Below are 20,157 nucleotides of genomic sequence, written 5' to 3' on the forward strand. Positions count from 1 at the left end.
GGCGGACGTAGAATTTGTGTTGGTGGGGCTGGTGCTCGGGGTGGGGGTGTTCTTTCTCTAGGGGGTGACAATTGGTTCCTCCTACCTCCTCTATTATAGTTTTGTCGTGGTTTGGGACAGTAGTACATACCGTGACCGTCTTCTCCGCAGTTGTAGCAATGATACTCCCTGTTTTGTCGTCGTGCTCTTCCAGGGTCTTGATCTCTTTCTTGACTCCTCCCTTGTTGTATTAAGTGGACAGACAAATTCTGCAGTTGGTCAGTAATATGGGCCAACATATCTTGTTGGTCATCTCTTACCCCAAGAGCCGGTGGTGGTGGTGGAATGGTGGTTGTCGTAGTTGCTGGTCGACGTGATGTTGCTGTTTCTGTTGACTCGGTTTCTTTGGCTTTCATTCACAGCTTCTTGTCCTTAAGGCGAGCAATCTCAACGGCTAACTCGTACGTAGCCGGGAATCTACCTTTCACCTTCTCCTTGAGAAGCGGCCATAAGCCATGTGTGAACCGATCTTTTTTTAGGAAATCGGGTGCGGCTTCCCCCCTTGCCAGTGACTCAACCCACCGTTCCCACAAATCCACAAATTTGGACTCATAGGTGGCATATTCTAAAAGACCCTCCTGCTTCAAGTCTCTCAACTTGTCCCACAACTTTTCTGAAGTGGTACCTCCCCCAAAGCGCCTCTTAAAAGCGGTTTTTAAGGGTTCCCAGTCATCCTTGGTTGCTTGTGGAAGTGCATTGTACCATGATCTAGCTTCTAGCTTCATGAGATGCTTAAAGATTCTAACCTGGGATTCATCCGTATCTTTGTTTCTCACTACACATGCTACTTCAAAGTCATCTAGGAAGTCTGTTACCAAATCCTCCCCCTTCTTTCCTTTAAATGTTGGAAATGCTACACTTGCCATGATTACTGAGAGAGAGCTAGAAAGACACACTGCTTAACTTGCAAAAGTTTTTTCTTCTTTACAAGGAGGCGTGTATACCCTCTTATACTAGGACATAGATTAAAACTTCAAACGGTACATTGCCTTGTACCAAAGGTAAGACAAATGGTTGATCTGATGTCAGAACCTCAAAAAATCTCTCCCCACCCAGCATGGTGTCAATGACGTGCTGGTAGTGAGCCTTCAAATCCAGTATTACCTTGATTGAGTGTACACGTGTTGGTATGTGTGATCTGTCTTGAGGTAGGTTGTACTGATTCATGTGAAGCTTAGAGGTGCTTAGTCACTGTCCAAGCTTGTGGGAGAGGGTGGTGTTCTTTCCTGAAACAAACTCAGTAGATCCCTAGTTTCTCTAGTGAGAGTGTGAGCCAATGCTTCCGTTATCTGTGCTGCAGCATCAGGTGCGACTTGAAAACTGACTGTGATAATTACCTCGGTGACTTGAGTTACCCGATTCTCAAAGTAGAATAGTGTTGATTCTCTATTGTGTAGAGCTCCTTCCATTTTGTTGTTGTGGGTTGGTTGTAAGTTGCGGACATGGTTTCGACTTTCTCCTTCTTCTTCTTGGCACTTGGCCTATGTATATCCACTGGGTTTGGCGTGTTGGTTGACTCTCCCACTGCAAATCGATTACCGTTACGCCTGGCACTCGAGCTTCGATGGAGATGCGGAGTTCGTCTAGTTGTGCTTGGAGCTCTTCTTCTTCTGTCGTCCAATTAGCAAATCCTGCTAGCCATTCATCCATTCACAATAGTTTAGGGGTTTCAGTCTTGTAAATTGAAGGGTTTCATGAAAAGATCCTCGGTGGGGGCACCAAATGACGGGAGCAAAGCAAACCCCGAACCCCCGTCGGCCTCTAAAACACCGGGGACCGAATGGCACGCCTCGAGCCTGTCATGGTAAAGCAAACAGGGGGCACCACCTAGCTTCAGCGGCTAGGACGCAAACAACACACCACCATAACAAAGTTTTCATCCAAGAGAGATGGATGCTTGGGAGTAATGATGAAGAGGAAAGGGAATGAGATCAAGTGAGAGAGAGAGAGGGTGAGGGAGGGGGTATAGCGGCTTAGTACTTAGGCACCACAAAAGGATGGCGAATCCGCACACCCTTCACACATACACAAGCTCACTCCAAACACAAGACTAGGTGGCCATTCCGCACACCTCACATGGGCAAAACATTGCAAGAAAACATACTCACAAAACCTCAAGCTTTATTTAGAGAATAAGGCGATGAAATGGGGAGCATAGGGTAGGGGAATGAGAAGGGAGAGCGTGGTAGAGCACATGGCGGATAGGTGGGAGTTGATGGCGAAGACTCGCACGAGGGTTATGGCCATCATCCTTCATTTAGTTTCCCTTCATCTTCCATAGCCCAAGGGTGTAGAGGTCATGCTCAAGACGAGCATGGTGATTGCGGTGATGGTGATGGTGTGGGTGTGGGTGTGTGTATGTGCACTAGGCACACACAGTGCATAGTGTACTCTTTGGTGATGTTGTGTGTCTTTAGTGTGATGGTGACCCCTCTTTATATAGGGGAGGAGGGGGGAGAAATTATAGAATTTAGAAATGAAGAAATCATTATCTACATAGGCCATGTGACTGTGGGCCCCACTTGTCTGGCTGTGTGTATATGTGCCAGAACAGCAGTCTCATGAGAGAGAGACTAAGAGAGAGAGAGATGGGTGAATGGAAAATGAGAGGTGACATGGAGAATAAAGTAATTACAAGAGGGGAGAGAGGGGAGTGTGTTCAGAGGTGAATCTGTGTGCAGATGTGTGTGAACACAAGAAAAATCAGGTAACCACCGGGTGGGGATGGGTCTGTGGGCACCTTTTTCAGTGAAACTGAGTGTGTGTGAGTGTGGGGGAGGTTATTTAGCTACAAGACAAGAGACATGGCGCCCTTTAGAGAGAGGGGGGGGTATTTGGGTCATGGGATATGATAGGAGAGAGAAAGGGGGGGTGGGGTATACTATTTTGGAAGATAGCATAAGTTGCATGTGAGTTAGGGTGCATTATTGGTGAGTTATAATGCATTATTGGTAAGAGGTGGGGTAGCTTGAAGGGAGAGAGAAAGGAGAAAGAACAAGGGGAAGAGAGAGGGGGTTGACCTTTTGAGTGGAGGAGAGGAAAAGGGACACACGGCGGGGCAAACAGTGAAGAAAAGGGAGGCAAGGTGGGGATGGGCTGCCCCGCAGGCATGAGGTGGCCAATTTTACCTTTCTCATATATTTACATAGTCATACTTAATTTTTTTCTTACTTTTTCCAATGCTTTTTATCACTCCCTCCCTAAGAGGGGGTTTTCATGGGGTGGGGACGAGAGAAGAGGGGTATGGGAGCTTGGCTTGTGAAAAGCCCCCATCAACGGCATCGGTTGCAACAACTAGCCATCGAACTCGGCATTGGATTAGTTAACAGATAATCAAGAAGTGCAGCTTTGGGAATTTGTTTCGGATCACATGCGTAGTGGTTATTTCTGATAACAATCTCCCAATTGGTAAGGTTCGCATCGCATCATCGACGACCAAACGTGACTCAGAGATTTCAACTCTTCAACAATACCAACACGGCTTGGTTTCTCGGCATTCGTACATTTTTTACTTGCGGTTGTGGGGTCTAATTAGCACAGCTAATTATCGACATTGGTGGTGCATTTTACTATTACGAACTTTCTTTGGAATCAAGGTATTCTTCTTCTTTTTCCTTCCACTACACATTTGCCATGGATTTGGTGGTGCATTTTACTGTTACAAACTTTCTTTGGAATCAAGGTATTCTTCTTCTTTTTCCTACCACTACACATTTGCCATGGATTCAGATATCAACATGACTTTTGACTTTGAGCGCAATACGCCCGATCCTCCCAATGATGGTTTGCAATCGGGTACTCTCACCGAGGGTACTTGCGAAGTTACGAGAGGAGATGACGCTTATGAATTGCTCAATATCCAAGAATTTTGAGCACTTCAAGTAGGCATATCAGTGATGGAAATGAATTTTGCATCCCTAAATGAAAATGTCAGTAAATTATCCACTTTAGTGATACAATTTATGCAACAGTAGGCCAAGGGTCCTATTGACACATACATGCATGAGCACGTAGCCAATCAGGGGCAAGGCCCTCTTGGTCATGGACAAGGTCCATCTCCGAATTCTCTACACTCTCTCACTACGAAGGAGGTGGACGAGTTGTTGAAAAACACAAAGCCACCAACTTTTAAGGGAGAGGCCCAAAATCTCAATAAGGATGCAGTGAATATCTTTCTCAGCAAGTGGGATGGAATTCACGCCTTACAGCGTACTCCGGATGTAGTCAGAGCACTGCAGACAAGTCTGACTCTGGAAGGCAAGGCCTATAAATGGTGGATGTCTCTCAAGGAGAATAATATCATACCACAGAGTTGGACAGCCTTTGAGGCTATGTTTAGAAAAGAGTTTCTGCCCACAAATGAGGCAGATAGAAATTTCACGGCTTGGGACACGTGTTCCATGTGCCAACACCCATCATTGTTTGAATATATCTCGCACTATCGGGATGTTATCCTCAAGTTGGGTAAGATAACTTTTAACAAGTACGTGAGTTTATCCGTGGTCTGACACCAGAGTGTTTGCATCTCAATAGGGGTCCAAAAAGAGATGGTCTACCAAAGAGCAATGTGCAATAAGTGCTTCCACATTTACCTCAGCAAGGGACCAAGAGGAGAGATGGTTACATCTCAATAGGGGTCCAAAAGGAGGTAGTCTATCAAAGAGCAACATGCATCTAATGGAGCTTAAAAGACCTTAGGGTTAGCTTCATTAAAGACCTCCAAAGTTAGTGTTAAAAATTCCTCTGACTTTACGCAAGCTAGGGTTGACCATGAGGTGGAAATCCTATCCAAGCATGAGGTGCTTGTCAGCTTGCTAAGTGTTCATGGGAACCTTGCCCAAAACTTGAGGTGATTTTTATGCTTAAATGACTAAGGTTCTTGAAATGTTCAATTCAAAGATAAACTCTCAAGAGGCATAAACGTTTTCCATGCTTAATTGACTAAGTGCTTGAAGTGTTCAATTCAAACCAAATGACTCAAGAAGCATAAAAGACACATGTCAAAATCCTCTACATGTGGCCCTCATGATGTGCTTGAATCCTATTGGATAGGTTTTAAAGGGGTCCAATGAGAATTTAGATGCATAAAAATAAATAATTAAGTTCTTTCTCTCAAAGAGGAAAAAGAGGACACGTATCCAAATGATATAATTAAATAATACAAGAGAGAGAGAGAGAGGGGTGGATCAAGCTTGAGAGGGATATACTCTCCCACACACACACAGACACACACACACACATTATTTCATTGTGTGGAGTGCAAAGTTCAAGAGCTCTATCTCCTTCTCAACTTGTTGAGAAGTGGAGAGCCTACACCAACACTCTTGGATATGGAATGCAAATCCAACCAAGAGTTGTGCTTCAATGCTTAAGCTTGCCATCTTCTTCATCTTCATTACTATGCTATTATGCTATGCTAAGCAAGAAGAGTGATGATAAGTGAGGAACTATTTCTTTCTCCTATGAATGATTCTTCTTCCTCTTCCCTACCCTCGTTCCCCGCTTGTTAGGAAATAAGACGTAGCTAAATAGATAATTGAGTAGATTACTTAATGGAGAGAGACAGATTTACATACACGAGATTATAGAGTAGAGAGAGAGAGAGAGAGTACACACGATATACATGGTTCACCCAATGTGGGCTACGTCCACGGGAAAGCAGCCACTCAATGGCTTTAGTACTTCAAAACAAGAAGTAGTTTACAAAGGGATTATACCCTTAATAGAGGTCCCGCCTTGCTTCACTCTCACCACCTCACACTCACCTTGTTGCATCAACTTCACACTATAAAATGTGTGTAGAAATGGCCTCCTTTTATAGGCCAAAAGGGCTGCCCTCTCTCATGAGAGGCAGCCATGTGTGGCTCCGCCCTTGTGTAGATAAGTCCAAATCGGACCCTTCGATCCGCCCATGTGTGGCCGCCCTTGAGAAGACAAGTCCGCTTTTGAATTCGGCCACCAGCCATTGAATTCGGCCACCGGCCACCACCGGCCATTGACTTTCGACCACCGGCCATCGGCCATTGACTACCGGTCACCGGCCAACCGACGGTTGTTTTCTGACCACTTTCCGGCCGCCGGCTGGCCATAATATTTCGGCGAGGAAAAAAAAAGTCTCGGGGGCTTCCGCCCCCAAGGCCCCTAAAGTTGCCCCTGGTTTTTTACTGTGAAAATTTTGGTTTCCGAGTGATTTACCTTCACGCACGATGGCTTCTCCTCATAATGGGGGCCGACAGAAAATTACAAGGGTAAATCAGGCTCCATACTTAACACCGCTGGCTCTCTTCACCTTCGAAGGTGTTTGAGGCCTTGGGACTGAGGCTTGGGATAGTTAATGCTTTTTGCAAAGTTTATGCTATGCTCGTGATGTATGAAGCTTTCCATCTTCCTAGCATCACCAAGGTCACAAGGAACATAGAGATTGTATTGTACCAAGTCTCTGTTGATGGGAGAATCTATAATACAAACGCCGGAGGGGAGACCAGCTCCAAGTAAATCCCGTCCTCAACTATTGTCATGTTCTCTAATACTCTCTCTCTTGCAAAAGTATTGTTGATGCCAAGTTAATTAAGTATTATATTTATGTTGCTACCATCAATTAAGTTCACCCTCTAAGTTCTCAAAGTGATCTCACAAAAATGCTCACTTTAATTCTCTTAATTCTGCTATTCTTAAAGTTCATAGGCCATTTCCGTTACAACAAAGTTTTAATACACTCAAGGATGCATTAGCTACAACTCCTATTCTAGCTATTGTGGATCCTTTAAAGCCATTCATTTTGGAAATGGATGCCAGTAACCGTGCTATTGGAGGAGTCCTTGTACAGGAGGGGAGGCCAATTGCATTTGAAAGCAAGAAGCCTGATTCAGCGCAGCAAAATTATTCTACTTATGAACGCGAACTCTACGCAATAGTGTCTGCCTTAAAGACATGTCGGAATTATTTGTATGGAGCTCAGTTTGAGATTATGTTTGACCACGAAAGCATAAAATGGTTTACACAATAAACCAACTTGAAGGGTCGAAAGGCCAGGTGGGCTGAGATTCTTCAGGAGTATGACACAAAGCTCCAATATCGTAAAGAAAGATACAATGTGGTGGATGATGCTCTTAGTCGTATGCCCGAGATCAATTCTCTTTTGTTCACGGAACTTCACAACAGTGAGTTTTTGGATTCTCTGAAGGGCAAATATGAGCATGATGACGCATATTCCAAAGTGTGGAGCCATGTGCAAATGAGGGATCCTTCTCACTCCAATGCTGGTAGTGTGTCGTCAATCTCCACACATAGTTCTCCTCCATCGAGTGATGAACTGCAAAGGTGGAAGAATTTTTCCATAGATAATGGGTACCTACTCCATAAGGGGAGAGTTTGTGTACCGACGAACACGGACATTCGGCACCAAATTCTTTATGAATATCATGACAGTCCAAGTGTAAGGCACCCAGGTATTAAAAAAAGACTTATGCTCTCGTAAGACGACATTTTTACTCACTAGGTTTACATGGCTTTGTTCAAAACTATGTCTTGCATTGCCGAAAATGTCAAGTTAGCAAAGTAGAGCGCCTGAAGGCAGGAGGACTCTTACATCCTTTGGAGATTCCCAATGAAAAATGGGAAAGTATCTCTATAGATTTTATTGTGGGTTTACCAACCACCGTATGAGGTCATGACTCGGTATGGGTGGTCGTAGACCGATTGACTAAACTATGCAAGTTTATTCCAACCAAGTCGACCATAAAAACTTCAGAATTAGCTAAGTTATTTGTAGACAATTTGTACAAGTTGTATGGATTGCCAAGTAACATTGTGAGTGATCGTGATCCCAACTTTAACAGTCATTTTTGGAGGGTTGTGTTAAAATGATTGGGTACACAACTTAACCTCAGTACAACAAATCATCCAAAAACGGGCGGTCAAACTGAACGAGTTAACCAAGTGCTAGAGGATACGCTACGAGCATACGTTAGCAAGAAACAAACAGACTGGGAAGAGTATCTACCTCTTCTTGAGTTTGCTTACAACAGTGCTAAGCATGTCATGACGGGATTTAGTCCTTTCATGCTCATGTGTGGTTTTCAACCTAAGTCACTTGTTACGGTGGGGTTGGCAACCGAAAAACTCCAGCAAGTTAAGGATTTTTTCCAAGACCATATGGATATGCTGAAACTCACACGTCAGAATGTCCGACAAGCGCATGATCGGTATAAGAAGTACGCTGATGAGACACATCGGCAAGTTACCTTTGAGGAAGGGGAAGAGGTGTTTTTGCGTGTGCAAGAGCATTCAGAAAGTTAGAAGACTCGGCCAACACCTAAATTATTGCCAAGATATTGTGGGCCTTTCAAGATACTCAAGCGAGTTGGTGATCGTGCTTACAAGCTCTCGTTATCGACACACTCTCATGTTCATCCGGTATTTCATGTAATTCGTTTACATAAATGATTACGTGGGGATGACAATGTCATTGACCAATAGATTCTGGTCGATTTCGTTGAACCTCCTACCCACCGCATGAACCTGAGCGAATTCTCGACTATCATGATTTACGTATGCGTCATCATGTACGTCGTCAAGCTTTAAACAAGTGGAAAGATCGACCTGAAGAAGGCGTCACTTGGGAAAACATTAGTGTTCTTAAGAAGAAGTTTCCCACTTTTGTTTTCTAGAACGAAAACACTTCCTTAAGGGGGAAGTAATGTCATGCCAAGGGCAAACACTTCTCCAAGGGAGTAATGTCATGCCAAGGGCATACCCCGGGGGGGGCGGGGGGGGTCACAGACCCGGGGCAAGAGGCCGACTGCCAATGTGGATTGGGGATTCAGAGGCTAAGAGGCTATATATGGGAGGTTGGGCGGTGAATCTGGGGAAGGCAATCCCTGGGCATTATATAGATAAGGAGAGCATTGAAGAAACCTATTTGTTCTCTGACTACACTGCCACTTGGGTTGAAGATACTTTACACAGAATACTTCGAATTGTAGCTATTTAACCCAAGCCCAAACATCATGGCAAAAAGCTTGGCTAGTATTCCATCTGTGTTTTATAAAGGTTATGTGCAAAGCAAGGAAGTTGGAAGGCTACTACAGCTAAACCTAAATAAAAGATGGAGTCTATCTTGGAGTAGGAAGCAGTGGAGCTACAAATTTAAGTGCTTATGGGCTTTCCCCACTCCAGCAAGGCAAAGTTATCTTCTTTCGCTGATTGTTTAAGGAACACTCAAGAGACTTGTCACAGATCCCAACTAGAGGAGGAGTCAATTGCTCACTTGTTCATCAACTGTCCTAAAAATCAATTCCCGCTCAAGTCCCTGCAGAAGATTATCTCTCCCCTTCACCCTTAAAAACTTAGGTGGGAGGAGTTGCTACTCGGCACCTGTATAAGGATGGACATTTGTCTATGGACTCAGATGAGAGGTGCCTACATTTGGCAGGTGTGGATTAAGAGGAATAAAGAAGCTTCCACAAACCCTATTGTTCCCTCACGGCCCTTTCTCTTTGAGCTGAAGTGTATTTGTTTCTAGGAGATGGTAACTGTTACTAATATTTCCCAACGTGTAATTCAAAGGATTGTACATTGGAAAAAATGGAATTCCACCCTTCTGCAGGTCTATTCTGCTCATAGGCTTATTTTGTATCACCAAATAAATGAGATGTAACCCTTATATCTCCCTTGGACTAGTCCTCAGCCCATCCTTGAGGACCTTGTATCTTCCCTTTTTCTACTAATTAATTTCAGCTCATAGGCTTATTTTGTATCACCAAATAAATGAGATGTAACCCTTATATCTCTCTTGGACTAGTACTCAGCCCATCCTTGAGGACCTTGTATCTTCCCTTTTTCTACTAATTAATTTCAGCTCTGTTCCAAAAATAAATAAACAAATTTGCCAATAGGGGTAAAAAACAAAAAGACTTTTTCTTGGGCATTGGACAGGGGACAAATTGTCGACCAGACTATATTTCGTGCTACTGAGAATTGTGCTCTTGTTGACTCTGCTGAAGCAATCGCTCTGGGCTGCTACTTCTGCCAGACACGCTTATGAGAGAGAGAGAGAGAGAGAGAGAGAGAGAGAGAGAGAGAGAAAAGGTGCATGCACTCTCTTGCTTTTGCGGAGAAGAGAGTGCGAGGAAGAGGAAGCGGCATAGCTATTGTTCTTTTACTTCTTTTTTTGTTTTGGGGCCCCTATGTCATATTGTTGGTGAACACGCTATGGCTGCATCTCAGAATGGGCATACACAGATTCCTGATGGTAAAGCAAAGCAGACGAGGGATCTGTGGCACTATCTGAGGATCGTGAAAGCTGTGGTTGTGCTTGCAACCCTCACAGGCTCTGCATCTGCAATTCTCATCACCATGGCCCCCCTCACCTTCTTCTTACTTAGGTATTTCAGCATATATTGGAGTAGAAAAGTGATCGCTTTTATATTTGGACGGTGGCTCTCCATGTGGCCCTTCTTCTTTGAGAAGGTCAATAAGACACAGGTCATCTTTTCTGGGCACAAGGTTCCGGCAGCAGAGAGAGCCATCGTTATTTGCAATCACCGGACAGAGGTCGATTGGATGTACATTTGGAATCTCGCTCTTCGCAAGAAGAGTGTTGGGAGCGTCAAGTATGTTGTCAAAAGTAGTGTGAGAAATGCACCCATTTTTGGGTGGACGTTTCACGTGCTTGAGTTTTTATTAATTGACAGACGCTGGCAAGTGGATGAGCTTGTGTTTGAGTCTATGCTCTCCACCTTCAAAGGCTTCAAGGATCAACTTTGGCTGGTTATCTTCCCCGAGGGCACTGACTACACGTAAGTATTCATTTCTGTACGTTCATTATCTTTTTGCTGCTATTCATACTCGTTTGTATTGCTTCATGTGTGTTCTGAACAAGCTAAGTGAGAACTTGAGGGAGCTATCAACAAGCTTAAGCACCTGTTGGGTCAAGAGTTATTCCTCAATCCAAAGGGGCATGCCTTCTCCTTTAAGACCATATGTGTGAAAGTGGAATTGCAACTTATGGTGGTGGTATATGCACTCTCTATTTGGAAGCCTTACCTTCTCAAAGCCAATTTCCTCTTCAAGAAAAATTATTTCCTCACCCCAAAAGCAGATGATTGGCTACCTTCCTCTCTATTTTCGAATTTTAGATTCTTAAATCATTTGGCACTAAGATTGGAGCCCTTGATATTCCGGTGTAGCTAAAAAAGCCATCACACCCAGACCGTGCTGGTGGCTTGATGCACTAAAATGTCATACCCAAGCAATCTCACCCAATTAGGAATATTCAGTGGTTGACACATCACAATGCAACACAAATGCTCACATATGCATGTTACAAGACACAATGACGAGGGTTCGCTGAGCACACGAGGGTTCGCTGAGCACTTTTCCTAGACAGATAGTCTTAGGCATGAAGCTACTTAACGACTACCTCGTCACTCTCCCCTGCAAATAGCCTAAAAAGGTACGGGCCATGAGCTCAAGGATTGATACAGCCAAACGCTTCTCCTCAGTCCGTAGCCTGTGTCACTTGGGAGGTTTCAAGCATACAACGAAACGTTCCCCAGACACTTGGTTTGCGTCGTTCCGAGGTTCAAACATTATCAAACATTAATTCTTATTACTCCACCTAGGAGTTAATCATAAACCATTGAAACCAATAATAAAACCAAAGTCAAACAGTGGTCATATCGGCACCAAGATAAAATAGATACAATCCATTTCAAACAAATTTGAACCAGTACTTCCTCGAACAAGGTTCAAAAGTATCTAAATTCAAAGCAACTAGAAAATTTATGCGGGGTTTTGTTTGGACAACCGAACTTTGATGATGATTGGCTTGTTCTTTTGCATTAAGGTAATCGTACGGTTCCGGATCTGGAGTGTCGTGTCGTTCTTGTCGTGCTAGGGCATGCCGAAGAGAGCGTCGCAATTGTTAGATTTTTGTCATTACCAGATGCTTCGCACCTGTCTACAGGCTCCTCACTTTCACGTGCACTGGTCCTTGGTTGTGGGCAAGGTTGGATCAGTCCGTACGTGTTGATCGGTACTATACACGGATTGATCGTATTGTATGGTGTTTTTTTTTTGGCGGCCTCATGGCAGCGACCAGGGTCCATACATTTCCACATATTTCAGCAGGGTGTTTTTATTTAGGTATGCTCTACTTTCATTGTTCAATGGTTAGCAGGTACTTTCATTGATGAATGCTTGAAGGTTTTTCATTGTTCTTGTGTCACCAGATACAAATGTTTAATATATGTTTTACACGATCGTTCCTTGGTACTTGGTTAGTGAATCTCCAGTTGATAATGTGTAGTAATGTGTCCCCAAGTAGTTTGCATGATATACATTTTCTTAATCTCTAATGAACAAAAGAATTTTTAAAGAAATGTTCACTCATTTATTGGTTCTTTACAAAGGTACGTATTTTTACGTACATAAAAAATTTATCCATACGGTATGACGTACAATACGTACATTTACGTACCGTACATTATATGGTACCACCTTGGTTGTGATTTGGCCACCCCTACACCTGCTGCGCAGGGATCTTAGGCACAATTAGGGTTGTTTCAGCACATTGCCCACTTAGACCTGTTTTGGTCACTTCACATTCCCCCATTTATATTGGAGGGTCATTTATTAGGTAGGGTGATTTATCAGGCATTTGCCCGACCTACCCCTGTTCTCCTATATATAGGAGCAGGGGTGTCCTCTTTTCATTAGTCTGATCATTGTACATGTTCGCCATCTGGAGTATATTGGCTTGCCAGCCTTTCGCCATGTGTGTGTGTGTCATGGTGTTCCATTGTCTCCATCCTCTCCCCTTCTGCTGCACACTCTGACATGGTATCAGAGCATGGTATCTACTTGATCTGCCATTGCCATCAATGTTGAGAAGTTTCCATCGCGAAGGATTTGCTCCTCTACCTCTACCTGTGTTTTCAGATCTCCAGCGTTTTCAGCAGGAAGTGCTTCTCTCCTTGCGTTTTTTGCTGGCTGCCCAACGTTGTGCAGGTGGACTCACCTCTTATGCACCAGCGTTTTTGGAGTGCGTTGCGTTTTCTATTGGCTACCTTCAACGTTTTCTACAGGGAGGTTCTACACCTTGCGTTTCCTTGCCGGAGTCCAACCTCCTTGGTTGCCCTTGAGGCTTCCAGTGCTGCCCGTACCGCATCTAGGCCTTCTACATTCAGCTTTGGACCTGTTTTTTTCTCTGATTTTCAGCAAGTTGATGGTGCCCCACCCATCCTCGTGCCACCTGATGTCCCCTGACACTCTGAGGATGGCTCAATGCTCTGTTTACAGCAACATTCCAACCTCCTTTACTTCGTTTTCCGGCATGCACAACACCTTCCCTGACACGTGCACATCTAACCCTATGTGTACGTGGACAAGCTACTTCATGACATGGGTTCAGTTCAGTTGAGTTAGCCTAGCTTAGGAAGTGTTCAGGCACTTTGTGAGTCTGTTCGCAGACCGTGCATGTCCAGGCACTTAAAGTAGATGCATATCCTCTGGTTGCACACAACATGATCATCATATCACTGTCATATCACTGTCAGAACTCATCAGGAGCATTTTTATAGTGCATAGACCTATTTTCCCTATTTTAGCCATTTTTCACTTATTATTAATAAGTGACTTTTGTTGGGAAACTGGGTAGGACAATTTTGACAAGCAGATATATAAAGAAACCTAGCGCTAGCACTTTTTGGCAGAAGAGGCAGCAGAGTTCCAGCAACTGACAGCGCACCTTCTCAGCAAGTACCGGTAGGAGACTCAGCGTTTTCAGCCACAAGACAACCTGGTGTTTTGGTTCTTCCTAGATCAGCCAGCGTTTTCCAGATTGCACCCCTAGCGTTAGCAGATTGCAGAATCAGCCCTAGCGTTAGCAGATTCCAGAATTCAGGCTTAGCGGTTTTGCAGTTTGCACACAGATCCCTTGACGTTCTTGGTTGCAGATCAGCCTCGGCGTTTTACAGATTCTTGGCGTCAGATCAGCCCATTGAATCAACGTTTTCAGTTTTCAGCACGTAGACTCCGCACTGCAGCCCCCAAACCTCGCAGTTCTCAACTTCCCGCAGCAGATCCTCGCCGCACAGTCAGATCAGCCAAGGTTTGCAGATTCAGCCCGGAAAACACAGATTTCAGCATCTGCGTTTTCAGCGCGTTGTCGTCGCATCGTCGTCATTGCCGCCGTCACCGACATAGAGTCAGAATTCAGTAGATACAAGATTTGTAGATTTCAGCCATTAGCGTTTTCAGATTTCAGCCCGTCTAGTCGTTCTCATCGTCGTCGACATCGTCGGCAAGTCCATTGCATTGTAGAGATTTGTGCAATCAATAGTAGACCACTCTCGCCATAGAGAGTGGGGCCTTCGGAGGAGGGTTTGACAACATTCTGGTGTCATATTCTTCTCTCTATCTCTCTGTCTGAGCACCTTCATTCACAGTGTTTGCCGCTTTGTTTGTGATCATTTGCACTCTCTCACTAAAGGAACGGAAGGCTCTCCCTTCCGTAGGTAAAAGGAACCTTGAGCACAGTTCGGAGTACTCATCTTGAGCAAAGTTCAACATTCACTTCCGCTGCATCTTACATTTGTATCAGAGCTTTGACAATGTTCTGTATCACTCAAGGAAAGAACTACAATTTTTTTTTTGCTTGTTGCAGTCGCACGTAACCCAAGTCCACTTGGGCGTGTCGATTTCTAATCGTGTTTTTGAAGAGTGACATGAACCTAAGAAAGAAGGGCTTGTCTAGCCTCCCCTTGTTTCTCTTTTCACTCATTGAGAGCGGCCCGTGCACTTAGCCACCGGCCAATCGACGTGAGGTGGGAAAAAGCAACCTTGGTGTGAGCGCAAGACCGTCAAGAGGTACGCCCGCGGGAAAGAGAAGAGCTCGGGTAAGAGAAGATCCTTCTCTAACACAGATTGCAAGCTAAAGACGAACCTCAAGAACTCAAGAACCTAAGACCCTGAAGACCCCCAAGAACCTCAAGACCCTCAAGAGCCCAAGAACCACAAGAACCGAAGTTCCTCGTGAAGTTAAGAACCCAAGACTTCAGTGTACGGTCATCACCCGAAGCTGGATACTTTGCATGGAAGTGGTGAGCATGGGAGTGGCGAAGAAGAGTTTTCCCCACCAAGAGGTTTTTCCGACCCTCCCCCTTCCCCATCTACGCCAAGGATTGCACGAAACCCCATGGAGGCTTTGGTTAAGTCGATGATGGACATGATGTCACAACAAGAAGCGAATCGCATTGCATCGCGAGCACGAAGCGCGCAAAGAAAGAAAGGCAATCTTGGATCGTGAGCGGGAAGAAAAAGAGCGGCCTTGGAGTTAGAGTGTGACGCGCTGAGAGACCAATGCATGCACGAGTTGGTCCTACAGGTACTCACCTCGAAACCTGAGCCGACCAAAGAGGTTGGTGGTTCATCTAGTGGCGCAAGCCGAGATTCGGACTCCAACCACGCCGTCACCGAGAAGTTGACGTTCAATAAGTATGATGGTAAGATGGATGCTACTATTATTCATTCTTGGTTGCATCAATTTAATGCTTATTTTGCGACAACTAAGAAGACAGGAAATAGCAAGGTTTTGACGGCAGCTATGTACCTTGCAGATGATGCCATTAATTGGTACTCATGCATGGCAAGAGGCACAGTTGACCGCACACCTAGAGGAAGCCGAGGAAGACGCGTCCCTTTTTTCAATTGGGCCGACTTCCAAGACAAGCTCAAGGCGTGGTTTATGCCACCACAGTACCTAGCACGGTTGAAAGACGATTGGCGCGGTCTCAAGCAAAATGGTATGCTAGTTATGTCTTTCTCTAATCGTGTTTTGCAGCTCGGTACCCAATTACGCAAATCGGATGATGAGCGCAAGGAGGCATTTCTTTATGGATTGGACGAGTATATCAAGTTTGATGTCGAGGTACTAGATTCAACCGATCTCAACAAGGCGGTAGCAATTGCTCTCGCGTAGGAGATGAAGCACAACAAGGAAAAGCCTAAGGAGAACAAGACTTCTCAAAGTACCTCTCAGAATCCTTAGAACGATAAGAACGATAACTCTTCTAACCAATTTTCCTCTAGTCTCTTAGAAAAGAACGCTCGAAATGAACCTAAGGGTAAAGCAGACATAATTGCTAAACCTAAGCTCACTCCAGATGAAAAGGCAGAACAAGGAATTTTAGGAGGATACATCATGTTGGAAGAACAAATCATTTATTCTAAGGAAGGTCGTTGTTATCGTTGTCACATCAAGGGTCACATAAAAAGAACATGTTCTAAGCTTGATTCTAATGAATCTAAAGAACCCACATAACCCACTTCCTCTGTCAATGCAATAAATGAGAACACGAGTGTGACCCAAGTTTCTCATGATCCTCCCATTGATGAGTCTCTCATTAAGTGTTATGGTCATGTGAAGAGTCAGTGCTTTGTCATATTGTTTGACCCAGGCATTATGCATGATGTGATTAATGACTCTTTTGTCGAAAAAGCCCGCTGGAGGTTAGCGGGCTTCGCTCCCGGTATGGATTCTCTCATCACGCAAGAGTGCCTTGATGTTTTGTTCACTGTTCAACAAGCGTCCTTCTGCAGAAAATTTATAGTCTCTCCTCTTTCAGGATGTGACATGCTTTTGGACATTCAATGGTTTCGTGAGCATAACTCTCTTATTGATTCGACGGAAAATACGTTCACTTTCAATGCCAAAGTGATTCTCCCATTGTCATTCGTGGAGAGCAAGTTGTTCATTCTTCATCTCTCATTTCTAATGTGCAAGTGAACATTGAAAAGAATCAGGAGAAGGAGACTCTCTTAGTCTTTTCTTCTCCAAAGCACGACACACATGATTTGCATGATATAGATGTGATCACAAGCATGATGATTTGCAGGATTAAGATGTGATTGTTCACAAGGATGATGGTTTAGTTGATACTTTGTCTAGTGAAGCTAACCTCATTGTAGGTTTGATCAATCACAAAGAATCGATCTTGGCTCTCGAGTTAAGGTCCCAAGAACCCCCACAGGAAGTATTCTATGTTCGAATGATTAGTCAACACGCATTGTTCGAGTGTTTCATTCGTGATTCTTTCCTGTATTTTAATCACCGTCCTTATGTGATTCCCTTTTCATAGGTATGCCATATTGTACGATGAACACGATTGACTCATGAATGAGCACGGATGTATGCGGATTACTCATGAAATGATGACATGTTTGCATTCAAGGAATTCACATTCCATGTCTCTTCCTTGGCATGACACAATATCCAATAGAGCACAAGAAGGATTGAGAATCAAGCATCGGCATTTCCAGTGTGATTTGCCACAGTTGATAGATTTAGATCAGAAAGACAAGTTTTGACCCCATTTTTTGCGTATGTTTGATGAACGGTTTGACACTCCGTCTTTATGTTCATCTACATTGCATGCACAGTCTTTAAAGAAGACTAGTATTTTTCTAGTCACTTTACATGGAATGGGTATGTTCCATGTTTTTGTGTTGGAAGTGGTTTCAGGAATTTTCATCCTCGAAGATTCTTGAAGAAGGTAGACGCATGACTATAGACGAAGTTGAAGCATTGAAGGAGCCACAAATCACTTTGTGTCGCTTTCGCCGCGGCCCAAAGAAGCAAGCGTTGAAGACCTTTATGAAGTTCAAGTATTGCATGACCCACGCATCAGAGTGGGCCGGCGAAGAGTCCTTTCCAGGATTCAAGACACTGTTGGCGATCTCCCTCGACGCCATACAGTTCGGTACCAGTACCTCACTTTGAAAAGGAGGGGATGTCACGTGCACATCTAACCCTATGTGTACGTGGACAACTACTTCGTGACATGGGTTCAATTCAGTTGAGTTAGTCTAGCTTAAGAAGTGTTCTGGCACTTTTGTGAGTCTGTTCGCAGACTGTGCATGCCCAGGCACTTAGAGTAGATGCATATCCTCTAGTTGTACACAACATGATCATCATATCATAGTCAGAACCCATCAGGAGCATTTTTTCAGTGCATAGACCTGTTTTCCCTATTTTAGCCATTTTGTGAGTCTATTCGTAGACCGTGCATGTCCAAGCACTTAGAGTAGATGCATATTCTCTGGTTGCACACAGCATGATCATCATATCACAGTCAGAACCCATTAGGAGCATTTTTACAGTGCATATACCTATTTTCCCTATTTTAGCCATTTTTCACTTATCACTTATTATTAATAAGTGACTGTTGGTGTTAGGTGCAGCGGAATGAATGTTGTATTTTCTCAAGATTAGTAATCTTTATTGCTCAAGGTTCCTTTTAGTTCTTAGGGAAGGAGAAAGCCTTCCGTCTTATGGAGAGTGCTATGATCACGAACAAAGTGAGAGACTGAGAGAAGGAGAGAAAAGAGATACGACACTCGAGAGGTTGTAAAACCCTCCTCCGAAGGCCCCACTCTCGTCGGCGAGAGTGGTCTACTTTGATTGCACAAAGGTGTACAATGCGTATGCAATGGACTGATGCAATGGGACTATGCCGATGACGACGACGACGACTTGGTGGCTGAAATCTGAGATCTTCTAATCGCTGAATTTTGGGACTGTTTCGGTGGCTGAAAATGACTGTTTTGGCTGCGTTTTCTTGGGCTAAAGATGGGGGAACTTCTGCAACCAATCTGGGATGTATCTGCTACCTTGCTAAAGGCTGAAAATGTTGTGTATCTGCGGCGGCAGGTTGGGGCTGAAAGTCAAAATGCTGCAGCAATGCAAAAACGCCAGCAAAAACGCTAGCTTGGTTGAAATTGCTGATGTCAAAACGTTGATTCTGCTGATGCTTTGCAATCCCAAAAACGTTGGGCTTTGGGGGATGCCTGAAGGGGGAACAAACGCTAGAAAGGGTTGGTCTTGATGGCGATGGCTGATGCTGAGAAAACGCTGAGGATGGGAACTTGCCCGGCGAGGATGGGGATCCAAAAACGCTGGGGGTGCTGGGGGGTACTGCTGAGAAGTTGCCTGTTGAGCGGGAAGCTCCTGCTTCCTCTTCTTCCAGAAAGTGCTAACTTGGGTTTGCTTATATATTAACTTAGCAAAATTTCCCTGCCTACTTTTGTTGGAAAGTCACTTAAAAATAATAAGTGAAAATACCAATAAATAGGAAAATAGGCTAAATGCAATGGAAAATTCCCCTAACTGATGCTAATGGATTCTGATGGGAATTCCGATGATCATGCTGTGTGCAACCGGAGGATATGCATCTATGCTAAGTGCTTGGGCATGCACGATCTACGAATAGACTCACAAAAGTGCCAGATCACTGCTAATCTAGACTTGACTGAACTGACTGAACCCTGCTGTGGTGTAGCTTGTCCACGGACACATAGGGTTGGGATGTGTCACGTGACATCCCCTCCTTTTCAAAATGAGGTACTGGTACCGAACTGTATGGCATCGAGAGAGATCACCAACAGCATCCGGAATCGTGGAAGGGACTCTTCGCCGACCCACTCTGATGTGTGGGTCGTGCGGTAGTTGAACTTCATAAAGGTCTGCAACGCTTGCTTCTTTGGGCCGCGTTGTAACAAACTGCTGACGTGTCAAAGCCTAAAGAATGGAGTCAACGTAGAGATGTGGCCGAGGGGCCTAAACCCTAATTCTGGAAACCCTAATTGTTGAAACCGTCATTGCTGAAACCCTAATTTTGGAAACCCTAACCCTAAAACCTACAAACCCTAATTTATGCAAAAAACCCTAATTGCTGCAAACCCTAATTCTGAAAACCCTAACCCTAAAACCTGCAAACCCTAATTTCTGCCAAAAACCCTAATTCTGGAAACCCTAATTGCTGAAACCCTAATTTTGGAAACCCTAACCCTAAAACCTGCAAACCCTAATTTCTGCCAGAAACCCTAATTGCTGCAAACCCTAATTTTGAAAACCCTAACCCTAAAACTTGCAAACCCTAATTTTTGCCAGAAACCCTAACCCTAAGGCAGCATACAAAGAATGTAGAGTATAGTATATAACACTATATGTGGTATACTATAACATGTATTAAGTAGTATATAATACTATATGTAGTATACAATATACATACTATATGTAGTGTGCCCATTGTTTATATTTTTAATGTAGTATCCTAT

The 20,157-nt window shown here is 44.1% G+C and overlaps 1 protein-coding gene across 2 annotated transcripts in view; it reads left to right on the top strand.

Moving 5' to 3' along the window:
- Positions 1-10,005: 10,005 nt before the first annotated feature.
- Positions 10,006-20,157, top strand: part of LOC147422617 (putative 1-acyl-sn-glycerol-3-phosphate acyltransferase 5) — a 30,309-nt gene continuing 20,157 nt past the window's right edge. Inside the window, exons 1-2 of one of the 2 annotated variants that reach the window (XM_086503280.1) lie at positions 10,006-10,652; positions 10,734-10,838. In XM_086503280.1, coding sequence (XP_086359406.1) covers positions 10,081-10,652; positions 10,734-10,838 — 677 coding nt within the window. In that variant the 5' untranslated portion in view covers positions 10,006-10,080. Of the gene's footprint in view, positions 10,839-20,157 lie in introns of both variants that reach the window. The other variant, XM_086503279.1, reaches the window with a different exon arrangement.

This window comes from Adiantum capillus-veneris, chromosome 27, assembly GCF_014529385.1.
Source record: "Adiantum capillus-veneris isolate H3 chromosome 27, ASM1452938v2, whole genome shotgun sequence".
NCBI lineage: Eukaryota > Viridiplantae > Streptophyta > Polypodiopsida > Polypodiales > Pteridaceae > Adiantum > Adiantum capillus-veneris.